At 34.5% G+C, this 15,710-nt stretch overlaps 1 protein-coding gene and 1 long non-coding RNA gene across 14 annotated transcripts in view; both read right to left on the bottom strand.

The window, feature by feature from the left end:
* LCORL (ligand dependent nuclear receptor corepressor like) overlaps nucleotides 1–15,710 on the bottom strand; it is a 154,319-nt gene that overhangs the window by 80,095 nt on the left and 58,514 nt on the right. Inside the window, exon 6 of one of the 13 annotated variants that reach the window (XM_032494619.1) lies at nucleotides 11,609–13,899. The exons of the other annotated variants lie outside the window; for them this stretch is intronic. Within the exon in view, the coding sequence (XP_032350510.1) occupies nucleotides 13,885–13,899 (15 nt within the window). The 3' untranslated portion in view covers nucleotides 11,609–13,884. Of the gene's footprint in view, nucleotides 1–11,608; nucleotides 13,900–15,710 lie in introns of those variants that run through there. 13 annotated transcript variants of the gene reach the window in all.
* On the bottom strand, nucleotides 10,756–13,427 carry LOC116668117. Its single transcript, XR_004325191.1, has 3 exons — nucleotides 13,418–13,427; nucleotides 12,464–12,470; nucleotides 10,756–11,063 (listed from the first exon to the last, which is right to left on the bottom strand). It is a non-coding gene; the product is annotated as an uncharacterized LOC116668117 (long non-coding RNA).

The following is a 15,710-nucleotide window of genomic DNA, read 5'->3' on the forward strand; positions in this document are numbered from 1 at the left end:
TCTTACAAGTTCTATGAAGAAAAAGTATTATCAATTTGAACCAAATATGAAGGAATCTGTGTTTGTTATGTTGTCTTATTGCAAGTAAATATGTGTCTTTCTCTGGCTTTCTGAAATGTCAAAAACAGTTCCTGAACTTTTACCAACTTTCAGGACCTCTAGACTTCAGGATCTACCACGTGAGACAAAATCTAATCCAACCTCATAATTTTACAGAGATGGTAGCAAAAATGCAGAAAGGTCAAGTCAGAGATGGTGGCAGAGCTTAGAACGTCAATTTACTAATTTTCCAGACTATACTCTTACCAGCCTATGTGGTCTTACAAAAGCAGTAGTACAAGTATCACTCTTGGAAATGTATTTGGTTCTTAAATTCACACAGTTTGAGAAGCAAGAGCAGGTAGCAAGGTATACTGCAGTATCTGAATCCGTTTTTCCCCTGAGTTTTCAACAGTAAGAAATTTGAAAATTTATCTGAAATTCAATTCCTTAGTTCAAATTATCTCATCTGAATTCTCATTTTATAGGAGGGGAAAAATCTGATCACCTCTTTCCTTTCTGTGCATGCCTCCAATCCTACCGTTGCCAAGTCTCAAGAGTCATGATGACTGAAATCATCTTATTTTTCTTAGCAGCAGTGGCATAATCTAATTAGAAAAGATTCTGGCTTCCTCTCAACTCCAAACCTCTTTTCATGTACAATATTATAAAAGGTCTCTAACTACCACCAGCAGAAGTATATAAAACAGATTAAACAGATTAAATTGAACAAATATGTGTTAGAAATCAACATGCTCAGTATGCATGGATCAGTTTACATTGTTTTGTAATCACTTCATAATTCAATATGTAAATTTTATAACAGTATATATGTAGGGTTAGGAATTTATAAAATGACATACTGGATACCTTTTTAATCCTCTTGAACAATTGAGAGGAATTCAGCCTCTTTTTATATTGGGCCTCCATTCCTTGCACCTACTACTTAGTGCCAAACTAACATTGTTCTGGGATAACATTCTTATCATTTTAAAGTTTTCAGACAAATTTTGCCAACACTCTACTGCAACTGTTCCTAGAATGCTGTAACACATCACCACTGCTAGCTGTATTTCAACAAAACAAGCTGTAGCATCCATACTATACAACTGGAAAAATATTTTAAAAGAGAGGTTTATTAATAAAGAAATGTTAATCTTCTGCAATCACTGTACTATATTATCAGGAAAAGATAATTCTTCAATAGAGAGTAGTAATTAATACATCTAACTTTTTAAAGCATTTGTAAGAACAGAATGTAAGAACATGGGCTAACTGAATCTCTCAAATTTTAAAAAAACCTTGATTTTCATTAATAATTTCATCCTTACTTTACCGAAAATCTCTTGTGATAGAGGCAATGGAAAACCTTACAGATTTAGATGTCTTCTCCTTTTCCTCATCATTCTCTAGGGAAAGATATTAACAAGTATGACCTTTACAACACCAAAAGATAAACAGCACCGCACACTCTCATCTCCATGATTAAGAGGTATAGCTAAGCCATATAAAAAAATTCCTAAGTCATTATATTAATTATCAATTTATCCATTGATACACGTTTTTCTCAAATAAAAAGAACTAAAGAGTGAAAATGTAGAACAAAGTCTGGTCTAGTTTTACGTCTAGCATAGAAGTAGCCAGGACAGTACTTTGACTTGGGCGTCACATTTACAAATTTGCTACATATTTAAGATTTTAATATCATCTTTGAATGAGATTATATATTTGAATGTGGCAGGTCTAAAAAAACGGCTTTAACCTTACAAATTCAAATTTCCATCCTTCCACTGGACTTCTCGGATATTACAAATTAATACCTTCCGTAGATCTAATAATGGTCTTGTGAATACAATTTTATTCCATTTTGTAAATGTGTTTAAAGCTTAATTTGTTATACAAAACATTTAAAATACACAGTTTGCAAAGCCAACCTTGAAAAGTTAAGTTGCCAAGCCTCTCTCAAGTTTTCAGAGATCCCTTTTAATTTCCTTACTTTTCTTAGTCTACTAGAAGAGCTTGTAACAAAGATGGGTAACAGCAGTTGCTGACAGGGGTCTGGAGCAACTAGAACTCTCAAGTGTTTCTAATAAGTCTGTGAAATGATAAATTTGGGAGAATGATTTGTCAGTTTCTAATATATTTCAAATATACATGATGATACAATCCAACAATTCTATTTGTACAGATTTTCCCAAGAGAAATGAGACAAATGTCCAAAAGTAAGAATGTTTATAGCAGCCTTATTAATAATCCCTAGTGACTTATTAATAACTACTTTCAGAGGAGGTTGTAAGAAAAGAATAAAGAATCAAAAATTATTGTTGCATTTTAATCCTGAGTGAGTGGGAAGGTGTGAATGCTGCTAATTAATGGGGAACATAGAAAAATAAACAGACTTAAAAAGGAAAATAAGTTTCGTGTAGATTCACTGAACTTAAAATTCCTCCCATAATACATATGTGGAGATGTCTAGGAAACCGCATGTAACTTGGCGACAGAACAGAAGAGTTGAAGCCAGGAGAGTGGATGAGACTGTGGTTGGGGTGGGAGGAGATAGGGAAATACATATACGTGCATAAATATACATATGTGTCTATTTATAAATTCTAAGGACACAGTCCTTAAGGTATAACATTCTGGAGACAGTCTGAAGATCAAATAGTAAAGTAGGCAGGATTCTTAACCCTTTTTGTGCAAGAACTCTTTTGGCAGTGTGGTGAAGACTATGGTCTCCTTCTCAGAATCACGCTTTAAATGCACAAATTTGTAGGATTACAGAAGAAACCAACTATAATGAAATACCATTAAAAATTTTTTAAATTCAGATATAGTAATATGTGCTTTTTTCTTAATGAATTAAAATATAAGATCTAGCATTAAGACTAATATCTACCACAATTTCAAAGTAGTGGGAATGTAAACAATAATTTAAGATATGTGATATGAAAATATCTATGATTTTTATTGCTAAAACAGTATAATACTACTGCTGCTTGCCGTCAACATTTATATTTGACGGAAACGTTAAATTTCAGCTAGGGGTTAGTGAAAATAAAGATGCCATTTCCCTCCCATTCAAGTTCATGAACCCACGAAATCCCATCCATAAACTTTTGGGGGAATATCCCAGGTTAAGAATCCCCGAGCAAGAAAGTAAAATTAAAGAGACATAAAAACTTGATAAAACAATTATCATGGAAATTATAGCAATAAAACAGCATATGTTATTTTTAAGTTGCAATGATAAAATACTATACCCTCTGCTTCATTTCTTACAATTGTGAAGAACATGAGAAAAGTCAGAGAACAGCATGTTGAGCAAACTAAGGTAGAAGAGATTCAGAGTTTCTGAATATTTTCAGAGAAAGAAAAGAAATCACAAGTGCATTTGAACTAGTATTTAAAAATGTATCCCCATTAGGAATCACTTGATAACCACAGCCACAGACCGCCAATACAACAATTACTGTATGTCCCATATGTTTCACTCCCATCCTGTTTCATCCAGCTTCTACTTCTTACACAATCTACTGATACATTCTGCCACGCAAGCCAGAACAGATGAGTAACAATGGTTCAAGTCTTTCAGTTGGCCTGCTACCCTAGAAACATGAAACAATTCATTACGATACTAAATAAGAGGGATAAACCATTTTCCTTTAATAGTGATACAGTCAGGCAAGTTACCCTAGATATATTATTTTAATGATTATATCTCTCTATATAATAGTCTATGTTGTAGCGAAAATTTGACTAGATTATTTGGAATGTTGAGTCATTTCCCATGATAGACTCTTTTTCTGGCTTCTCAACTGCTATGGCAGTTGCTATTAAGTAGTATCAAATCTGACCCAACAACGTAGTTGAGACAACACCTTATTCCTATCACAGCCATAGTCAAAAGAGTTTAGACATTATTGTCCAGAGGCAACTGTAGGGCAGTTATGGCTGAGTGTAGTACCACAAGTGTTTGCAGAACATATCCACTTGTAGAAAATACCCATTGTAACCAACGTAGCACACAGAGAGATACCAACATCTCTAGAGAGGCTTTAGATCTGCTAAAGCTGGGGAATTCCTGGGAACAAACAGAAAACAAAATAGAAGTGTTAAAAAGCAAACTGCGTACCAAAGAAAATCTAAATACTTCAACAATACAGTGAAGCCCAAATGAGGCTGTAAAAACTGTATTCTAAATCAGTTAAGTTTGATAAGGACTACTACAGGATTTAAATGTATTGTTCTCTGGACATGACAAGGTCATGGAGAACATTTACCTGCTACAGTAACAGGCAGGAAGGTTAACTGAGGAGTGAGGGCTTAATACTCAACTAACAAGACTAACAATACTGCTTTCTTGCCTACTGAATATGAGCTAGCCATAAAAGCCCCTCCCAAATGTTGCTTGCTTACTTTATTGCTTTTAATTTTAAATGGAATGAGACTCTAAACAAAATGCAAATTACTAATAACAAGCAATAATTTTTTTGCTAGAAAAATAATGGGATAGCTACAGAGGCACAGAGCTATATTTTAACTAAAGATCACTGTTCATTCTTGTAATTAAAGTTATTAAAAATCAATTACCAAGACTCTAATATAACTATGACATTTGGTCAGTGTAGTAAAAGAGACACTGAGAAAGAATACATATTTTCTGCTCTCTAGGAGTTAGCAATCCACTATGGAAGGATACATTGTAAAAATTTTATATTTCTTCCAGGGGTATCTTGAGGCCCATTTGATCTTCAATTTACCCACAGGAAGTTAAAGATGACATGAGAATCAAGAGCATGTGAACTACTGTCTCTATTCTAGCTCCAGCATATCCTACTATATGACATGCTGGCTTCCTCCTTGAGACTAAGCACTGTATCTTACTCACTTACCTATTCAGGAATCTACAGTGGTACCACAACAAGGTAACTCAATAAATTTCATAAATAAATGATACTCCGCTTTTTAAATTTTTTCTTTTTTTTAAATTCATTTTATTCTTATTATTTTTTTACAGGGCATAGATAGAGCAAGAATGAGAAAATATTCCTTTCCTCTCTTGCACTTCACACCAAAAGGAACTGAACGGTCACTGAAAGGAATTATTAAAGAAAACTGATCTTTTTTTTTCTGAAAGTCTTATGAGCTAGTTGGTTCAAAGGCAGGCAAGAATGAAGACTTAGACATAGCTCATGCTGCTTTCACTGTGGTTTACTATGTCACTACTGAACGTGCACTGCGAAGGATAAACACAAAATCAAGGATCAGATAAGGAGACATGTGCTTCCTGAAGCTTCTTTTTATTCCACAGATTTGACAGTCTCAACTGTCCGTGTGTAATGAGGAATCCGTCAGGTTAGAGGAACATGGAGAATACAGAATCGCAGGATTTCTCCCTTTTACAACATTTAAGGGTTTTTTTGGGGGGGGGAGGGTAAGAGGGATAGAACCACATTATCATAGGAATTCATAACATTATCATAAAAGGAACTCTTGCTGTACCCCAGTATACTTTCAAGTTTCATTTCTTAAAGCCTACATGAAGTTTTAGTAAAAGTCATGGCCTACCACAGCTTAATGTAGCTATTTAAGCCTTTTGCCCATCCTAACCATTCTTGTTCCTTGTTTTTTGTTTTTTGTTTTTTTTTTGCCTCTTTGAAGCCATGAACTGACCACAGTATTTGTGAATTTCCTAGCCTTGTTAAAACAAAAGTCCAACTCCCCTGTGATTACAACTTTCCTTATTAGACTTTTTTTAGCAATTAAATATTCTTCATAAGTTCAGTTCACCAATTCTGGACTTCAGAAAAATCAGTTTCTAAAATATTCCTTCAGAATAGAGTTCTTCAAATTCTGATGGATATTCACCTCACCAACTTACAAAATTGAGAACACACCTTAAAAACATGTGTATTATTTATAAATTACATAGCCACATTCTTATTATGAGCCAAACAACTCAAAGCACTGCACATATTTGGAAAAGGGTTCATTAATGATATAATTTTTAAATGCCATTTTTCAAACTTAATTCAGACAAAAATACATAGTAGAATATGTATATCCATTTAACTGGGCCATATAAGCTGCGATGTATCACAACACTTAGATTGCAAACCAAAGAATAAGGGCCTCATTATCAATCCCTCCTTGTTTGAGGAACGGAGCTCTCACTCTTCTCCCAGGACACTAAGTCTCCTTTATATGACAGGACTTCTGATATAAAGCCCAAGTAAGGATGCCATTGTCAGTCTATTCATCAAAGATCTGAAATGGTTAACTTACTTTTTATTTTTATTATGTTTTTAAAAATATTTTGAATTTTGAAGTAATTTTAGCCTACAGAAAAGTTTCAAAAGCAGCACAAAGATTTCCTTTTTGTTTGTTTGTTTTTTGTTTTTAGCTTTTTTGTGGGGGGAGGGTAATTAGGTTTGTTTATTTATTTATTTTTAGAGGAGGTACTGGGGATTGAACCCAGGACCTCGTGCATGCTAAGCAGGTGCTCTACCACTTGAGCTATACCCTCCCTCAAAAGATTTCCTATATATTCTTTTCCCAGCTTTTTCTTAATGTTAACATTCTATAAAACCAATTATCAAAACCGAGAAATTTACATCAGTATAATACTATTAACTAAACTATAGATTTTATTTGAAATTCATCAATTTTTCCACTAAGGTCCTTTTTCTGTTCCAGAATCCAATCCAGGATCCCATTTAGTAGTCATGTTTCCTTAGACTTCTCTAATCAGTCAATGTTCCTGTTTTTCCTTGTCTTTCATGATACTGATATTTTAGATGAGTACTGGTCAGTTATTTGAGAGAAAATGTTCCTCAACATATCTGATGCTTTCTCATGATTAGTTCAAAGGTATGCATTTTTGGCTACAGAAGTGATGTGCCTTTCTCAGTGTATGACATCAGTGCACCAGTAAGACTGGGTATGTTTTATTACTGGTGATACTACCCTGGGTCACTTGGTTAAGTTGGTGTCTCCTGGGTTTCCGTACTGTAAAACTACTATTTCTCTCTTTGTAACTAATATATTAGGGAAGATACTCTTAGAGCATGCAAGTACTCTGTTTCTCATCAACCTTTTGCCCACTAATGCTAGCACTCATTGGTGGATGCAGTAATTGTCACTGTGGAGTTCTAAGGCTGATTTTCATTTCCTGCATTCCTTCTACATTTTTAAATGGAAATTCTTCTGTAAGAAAGAGCTGTCCCTTCTTCCTCATTTATTTATAACAGTATGAAAACATAGATATTGATCTTATCCCATAGGTATTTATTTTTTCGCTCAAATTGTTCCAGTTTTGGCCATAGCAGCTCTTTCAGGTTGGTACCTGTGTCCTACCAGCCTACTTCTTTCGAGACTTCCTTACTTTCTTGGCATCACAAAATGCTCCAAACTCATTTTATACTTTCCCAGCCCCAGCTATGGAAGCAACCACTTCTCAAGAAGCCTTGGTTCCCTTTATTGGAGAAATCTTGTTTTATTAAGGATGTAGATCAATGTAGAATTCTTGCACTTCAGTGGATTATCTTATTTAATCTCTGACTACATGTACACATGATTTTGGACAGCACGGTTTTACAGTACTGCTCCGTACAATTTTTTTTTTTTTGCTCCAACAAAATACTCAACAATAATGAAAGAACACTCATTAACAATCTAAAACATTTCCAGAGCTAAAAAGGATTAAGTCAAAGAAATGGATGTAACAGGAAGAATCACAGACTTCATATTATCCCTGGGTTTATCTCTATAACATTCTAGACATTGTAACTCCAATAACTCCAATAAACAATGATGCCAGAGGTATACAACATACCCTAATCTAGGTAGCAACTGACCAGTACTCCACCAGAGTGCTTATTCTACAAACAAACCTCAACAACATCAACCAGTATTGCCAGAACAATAAGTGTGCTTTTTAAGAAAAACAAAAATGGATAAAGACTCATGAAAAAAAAATAGCAAGCTTTTAATATGGGCCCACAGATGGTTCTGCAGAACTCTTCTATTTTGTGTTGAAAAATGAGATACATGCAAAGTAAATAAGGATGCTCTAGGCCACCCAAAAGGTTTTGGAGTTCAGGCAATACCAGAAAATTAGAGTACATGATCAGACTCACTAGCATATTTGGTTAGTATCATGGTTCCAGCTACTCAACAGAAACAATGTAATCTGACTTAGTGTATTTAAGACAGAAGCAATCCTAAAGCAGGATACTGTAACATCTGCTGGCCTAAAAAAAATTTTTTTTTCTTATATATACATAAAAGTATTTTAATATTTCTTGTCACTATAAAGGAGGCAAGAATATACAATGGAATAAAGACAGTCTCTTCAGAAAATGGTGTTGGGAAAACTGGACAGCAGCCATGTAAATCAATGAAGCTAGAACACTCCCTTACACCATACACAAAAGTAAAGTCAAAATGGATCAAAGACTTAAACTTAAGACAAGATACAATAAACCTCCTAGAAGAAACTATAGGCAACCCATTATCTGACATACATCTCAAAAATGTTCTCCTAGGGCAGTCTACCCAAGCAATAGAAATAAAAGCAAGAATAAACAAATGAGACCTAATTAAACTTACAAGCTTCTGCACAGCAAAGGAAACCATGAGTAAAACAAATGACAACCTATGGAATGGGAGAAAATTTTTGCAAATGAAACCAACAAAGGCTCGATCTCCAGAATATATAAGCAGCTCATACAACTTAATAAGAAAACAACAAACAACCCAATCCAAAAATGGGCAGAAGACCTAAACAAGCAATTCTCCAAGGAAGAAATACAAATTATCAATAGGCACATGAAGAAAATGCTCAATATCACTAATTATCAGAGAAATGCAAATCAAAACTACAATGGGGTATCACCTCACACCAGCTGGAATGGCCATCATTTAAAAGTCCACAAATGACAAATGCTGGAGAAGCTGTGGAGAAAACGGAACCCTCCTACACTGCTGGTGGGAATGCAGTTTGGTGCAGCCACTGTGGAAAACAGTATGGAGATAACTCAAAAGACTAGGAATAGACTTATCATATGACCCAGGAATCCCCCTCCTGGGCATATATCCAGAAGGAACCCTACTTCAAAAAGACACCTGCACCCCAATGTTCACAGCAGCACTATTTACAATAGCCAAGACATGGAAACAGCCTAAATGTCCATCAACAGATGACTGGATAAAGAAGAGGTGGTATATTTATACAATGGAATACTACTCAGCCATAAAAACCAACAACATAATGCCATTTGCAGCAACATGGATGTTCCTGGAGAATGTCATTCTAAGTGAAGTAAGCCAGAAAGAGAAAGAAAAATACCACATGAGATCGCTCATATGTGGAATCTAAAACAAAAAAAAACAAAGAACAAAAAAAAACCCATAAATACAAAACAGAAACAGACTCACAGACATAGAATACAAACTTGTGATTGCCAAGGGGGTGGTGGGTGGGAAGGGACAGACTGGTGTTCAAAATGTTGAACAGATAAACAAGATTACACTGTATAGCACAGGGAAATATATACAAGATCTTGTGGTAGCTCACAGCAAAAAAAAAAATGTGACAATGAATATATGTATGATCATGTATAACTGAAAAATTGTGCTCTACACTGGAATTTGACACAACATTGTAAAATGACTATAACACAATAAAAAAAGTTCAAAAAAAAAACCATTTATCATTATAAAGTACACTCTCTATTGCCCATACCTGAAGAATTAAAAAGTAAAATAATAAGTTCTTAAATAATTTATGTTTTGCTTTAGAAAATGTGACCTTTCATTACACAAATATATTCATACAAGATTTTCACTCTGTTATTAATATTTTAAAATTAGTTTTGGTTCTCTGATATTCAGAACATGGAGGGAATAAGAAAAACAGCTAACAGGATTAGCCAACTTTGAAATTTTACTTCAAAGTGTCTCATATGATTATGGAAGGCTGATTGGTGTATATGCCTATAGAACAATTTTTTCAAATATTCCTTTTCTTTTTACTTCTTGAATGTTACATAGGCTAACAATATATATCAACACATTTTAGCAAAAATTTTTCCATTTTATTAGCTAAGAAAGTGAAGCACAAAAGTGACTTATTTGTATAAAACAAACACAAAGAATGTTGTAATTTGTATCCTATTTATGTGACAATTCTACTTCCCCAAAATATTCAGAGTATCATGTATGCTGCTGACAGTTCTGAAGTATTACTACTGCTCACTTTTGAGACTGCATGACACCTTACACCTTGATGTTAGTTACTAATTCATGGAATCCTAAGGATAATCTTCTTAATGATTATAAGATGTAATCTGAGAACTAACCCCTAGGTGATACTCCTTTGTTGACTTAGTGTGATTCCAAGTAATTGATAATAATAATAATAAATAATAGTAGCAGCAGTTTTAGACAACTGAGCTCTTACATTATCTCTTCCTCCCATCCCTCCCCATCTTTATTGAGGCATAACTGGTATACAAAAAACTGCACATAAATAATGTATACAATTTGGTGAGTTTGCAAGCAGTATCTCTTTTAATCATCACAATAATCTTCTTAAGAAGTAGAATCATTCCTATTAGACAGAAATGGAAACTAGTCTTAAGGAGGTTAAAAAGTTTGCTTAAGGTCACACAAGGCTGAATAAGTTGTAGAACCAGGACTAGAACCCAGGTCTAACTAAAAACCCTGACCTCTTAACTTCTGTGCCATATTATGAATAGAACAGGTCATTTAGATGCCATTGCTTAGTTTTCTTATACATTCAAAGCGAAAAAATTAGTGCAGTCCACCATGGGGCTACTCTTCACTGGATGCCTATATGGCACTAAGCTGGATGTTTCATTTACATTATATCAATCTTCACAATGATATAACATCACCAAGTAAAGTAACTTGCCCAACATCACAGCTATTTAATGAATAAAACAGCAAACAACCAACCAATCTAGGTTTGACTGCATAGCCCATATTTTTTCCACCAGAAGCTACTAGTAAACACACAGTAAACGCTAAAATGTAAACCAATATCTTTTGTTTTAATAAAACTATTTTTAGTGGGTGAGGGCACACAATAGAGTATAAGCATCTATAATTATTACGCCTCTTCTGCATATGAGAAAACTAGGTCACATAAAAGAGTAAGTAGTTTATCAAAACCATATCACTAATTCATGGTAGGGCAAGATTTGAATCCATATCTGTTCTATGGTAGAGCTTATGCTTTTGCCCTTTCTCCTTAAGAGAGAAACATTTTAGACGACTTCATTCAAAATACTTTAAGGTGGAAAACACACACACATAACAAATCCACATGGAGAAAGGTAAGGGATCACCACTACTTAGCAATAACAAATCAGTGAGTTCCAATCAACAGAACAGTCTGAGCAGGCTGTCAATATAATGTACAACTAGCCAACTGCAAATAGTAAACTGTAATGGATAGTTCATAATGATATATAAACTAAAAATGGTGAGATGGTAATTTACAAAACTAATTTATCACATTTCAAAGGTACAGTATCTGATCAAACTCTGCTAGAATCCTAGACTCCTTATATCTTGAGATACACAAGAGAAATTCAGAAAGAATTAATCAGCCATTGAGGTTCCAAAGGGCCACAGAAAATAAGTAATTATTTAAAAGAGAATTACAACTATTATCATATTAAATGAGATAGAGGAAAGTTCATGTGTTAGAGTATGTTTAACAAAGTACTATCTCAACAAAAATTGCATTTGAAAAAATGACCTTTGTGTGAGAGTAAGAAACTGAAAACATCAGACTCAAAATTATGGCAAGACAGAACCTTTATAAAAGCACTGAGGCAGTAGATTGTTTCAGAGGCCGGCTTATAACTCAGTTGTTTTTTACACTAGAGTTTATCACCCATAAAACTACAGTAATATGAAGAAAATTATCAGAAAAAAAAATAGCTGACCAGCAACATACCCCTCCCCTCCCTTTTTATTTCAGTTCAAGGCACACGACTACTTTACTTCAGTCTTCAGCTAATTTCATTGGCTATCGAGTTTTGTTTTTTCCTTAAAAGGCCCTGATCTTCAGATGCTAGTACCACCCAATTTAGTATATTGGACTGTCTTAAATTTGCAGGCAGACTGCAATAGGGTTTAAAGTCTTACAGCTAAGAGAATCAAGTGCTATTTGCAAAGATGCTTTATAAACTACAGGAGGTGTGCAGAAACTAAGCTATTAAAAAAAAGTAAGTTTATTTATCTCCTATCTCATGGTCTCTTTGGGATGTATTCTGACCAATTAGACCAGTGGACAGATACCCCATGACACGGATTTTTATTTTTCACACTTGTCATGAAATATCTGCAGTGGCATGCTGATGCATTTGGCACTTCTAGATGTAGGATTCACGGAAGAGCTTTGATTAAAAGACACTCTAAGTCAATCAGGCTTAGGAAAAAGTATCACAATAAACAATAAATGGAGTATGAACAAACCTAGTGTATTTTTGGTTAACTTCCAGGAGTTAAAGGAAATGCTCACTGTAAAGTAAAAAGCCTTATATCTAGATAAAGAGGCTGGATTTAATGAAGTGCACCATGAAAATGATAAAGAACTGCTAATATCACATAGTGGAGAGTTTATGATTAAGAAAAGTTTTCAACTTGATGCTCATCATTAGTCAGGTAAAGATAAAGGAGTCACAGATATCTGACATCAAATCTTTAAAAGAAACTTTACATTATGCAGATAAAATGGTTGTTGATACAACAGAGTTTGGTCATGATATGAGAAGACTTCTCACATCAAAGGGTAACCAGGAGCTGAAAAAGTGCAAGTGAAGCAAACTTAAATAGTTGGTCCATTTTTAGTTTTTAAGAGTCCCATTGTTTTTTCCATGGCTTCAACTAATGGTTAAGAGCTAGTTTCACGGATTCAGACTTGGACAAACCTCAGGCATTTAATTCAGCTTTCCACTACTTCCCCAGCTCAACGTGGCTTAATATTGCTTATCACCGAACAGCAACAGGAACTAAGCCTCCATCTCTTTTATTACCATCAAACTTCAGGTAGGCAACTCTTTCATCCATTAATTAAACATTTAAAAAATGCCTTTTAAAAATTGTTTTACTGAATGCTACTGGCAATCATTAACTATCTTACATTATTTCATTAGTTATTTACATTAGAGTGCACGTTCCTTGGTCAAGTTATTTAACTGTTATTTCTTTGTATGTAAGTAAAGGAACAGAGTAAATAATCTCTAAATCCCCTACCTGCTTTAAAATGCTGTAATTTTAGATTGGTTTTAAAAGGAAAATAAATGATCTGTAAAACTAAGGAATGGGTGTGGCAGTCACCTACCACATGTCTGATCTGTAATTTTTCAAAACTTTAACTCTTTAATTCTTGAAATGTAATCCCCCTAGGATTTCTGTAGTTTGATACCTTATTTTTTCGCTTTTGCTCAAATGTTATTTGAATACTCTTTATAAGATCGCGATCCCCACCTCTAACCTGACATTCCCTATGCTCCTCTCTCCACTTTGCCTCCACAGCCCTTATATATATATTTATATCCAGCCTGTGTGTAAGGGGTGTATGCGTGTATGTATGCACATTCAACCACAAATAGACTTCACTTATTTACTGTCTGCTTCCCCTCACTAGCATACAAAAGTCCATGAAGAGAAGGATGTTTTTTGCCTTTTGTTCACTAGTACGATACCTGGCATATAGAAGGAAGCTTAGTGGATCTTTGTTGAATGAAGGGACTTCTTTATTCATGGACCAGCAATATGTTTTATAAAGGCCAACATGTTAGTCTTGCTTCAGGGAAAGTCATACTTCAGGGAAAGAAAGAACTAAGTTAGTAGCATTTTATAAAAGAACACATAGGTGATGACACAGCTGGTAACTTCATGAATTACTCAGAAAACCAGAGAATATTATAAAAAGATTTTTAAAATAAGTTAATAATAAACAGTTAAATAGCAAAAGTAATTGTCTATTTCTTCCACATAAAAGTGCTTTTTCCAATTTAGTACTCTGATTATTTTGAATAGCATATACAGATTACTACATTTAATTGGATACAGGCTAATTTCACTATCTGCCATATTAGAGACAGAGCATAGGCAAGAAATATTACCTAAGGATAGATGGTAATTCAAATAATAGAGCCCCAAATAAAATTTCCTTTTTTCTGAGAATTAGGTCTTCCCTCTCACCCACTAGACTATACCGTCTCAACTTAATTAGAATATGCAAATAAAAATTTTAGACAAGTCCTAAAGAATTTTATAAAGATAAATGGAAGAACCACTGCTTCCTCCAAATTTAAACTATGCCCTCAAAAGGTTATTAGAGTTGTGTAAAACCAGTGAAACAGTAATTCAATGACTAAACATTTCTGAAAGGAATTTAGAATCTCTTATATTTTCAATATTTTTGACTGACTCCTGGAACATCTTAGAATTTTGGCACTTGCTTTTCACATGCAAGGACTCTTAAAAGATTTTGCTTTAGCATACTACTGCTATAAGTCACGGTTTTTAAAAGCTGGATAGACAATCATGATTTTAAAGCATTGCTATTGATCTTTAAAATTATTCCTTTTCTACATGCACTCAATTAAGTTATTGAGTATTAACTATACCAGGTACTATTCTAGATGCTTGCGATATAGCAAAATAGACAAAATCCCTGTCTTACTGTTCTTATATTCTAGAAGTAGCAGATAACAAAGAGATGGTAAAAGAGGAGTCAGTCAGGGAAACAAATAAACAAAAAGCAGAATGATAGGAAAGAGAGTGACTGAAAGAATTATAAACAGAATGACTGGGGCAATGGGTGGCATCTGGCCATTGGTAATGTTTGGTAATATGAAGGAGTGCAATGCTCAGGCAGAAACAGGATTCCAGGTAGAGGTAATAGCAACAGCAAGTAGGAAGACCCTGAGATGGGAATAAAGTTAGCACACTTAAGAAAAAGCAAAGAAGCCAGAGTCTGCAAAAGAATGGGCAATTAAGAGATGTGGTTAAAGAGGAGGCAGAACCAGACCATGCAGATCAAGTCCTTGATAGATTTTTTACTCTGACATGCAAAGCCAATTAAACATTTTTGGGCAGAGGAATGTTCTGGTTAAGGCTTTAGAAATATCATTTTGCCTTCTATGAAGAAAAATGAATTGGTACGGAAGGGCAAAGGAGAAGCAGAGACACCAGTTAGGAGGCTCTTTAAGGAGTATATGTAAAAAATGAAGTGCCGTGGATTAGGATGGTAGCAAAAGAAATGTTGAGACACGGTCAGATTCTGGACAGATTTTGAAGGTAGAGCCAATGGGACTTGACTGTAGGTTGAATGTGGGTATAAAGGACACTGAGGAATCAAGAAAGGCTCCAAGCTTTGGGGGCTGACCACCTGGGTCAAAAGTGATACATTTTACTAAAATGGGAAAGACTAGGGCAGAGGAAAGTTTCGTTGAGAGTAAAATCAACTGTTCTGTTTTAGTCAGGTCATTCTGAGATGCCTATCAGATATTCTAGTAAAGAAAGATATAAGAAAGAAGACATGATATAAGATCAAGTAGACAGATATAAGAGAGTAAAGCTAGAGGAAAGATTAGGATTAGATGTAATTCTATAATATGCAGATG

The sequence above is a fragment of the Camelus ferus genome, chromosome 2 (assembly GCF_009834535.1).
Source record: "Camelus ferus isolate YT-003-E chromosome 2, BCGSAC_Cfer_1.0, whole genome shotgun sequence".
NCBI lineage: Eukaryota > Metazoa > Chordata > Mammalia > Artiodactyla > Camelidae > Camelus > Camelus ferus.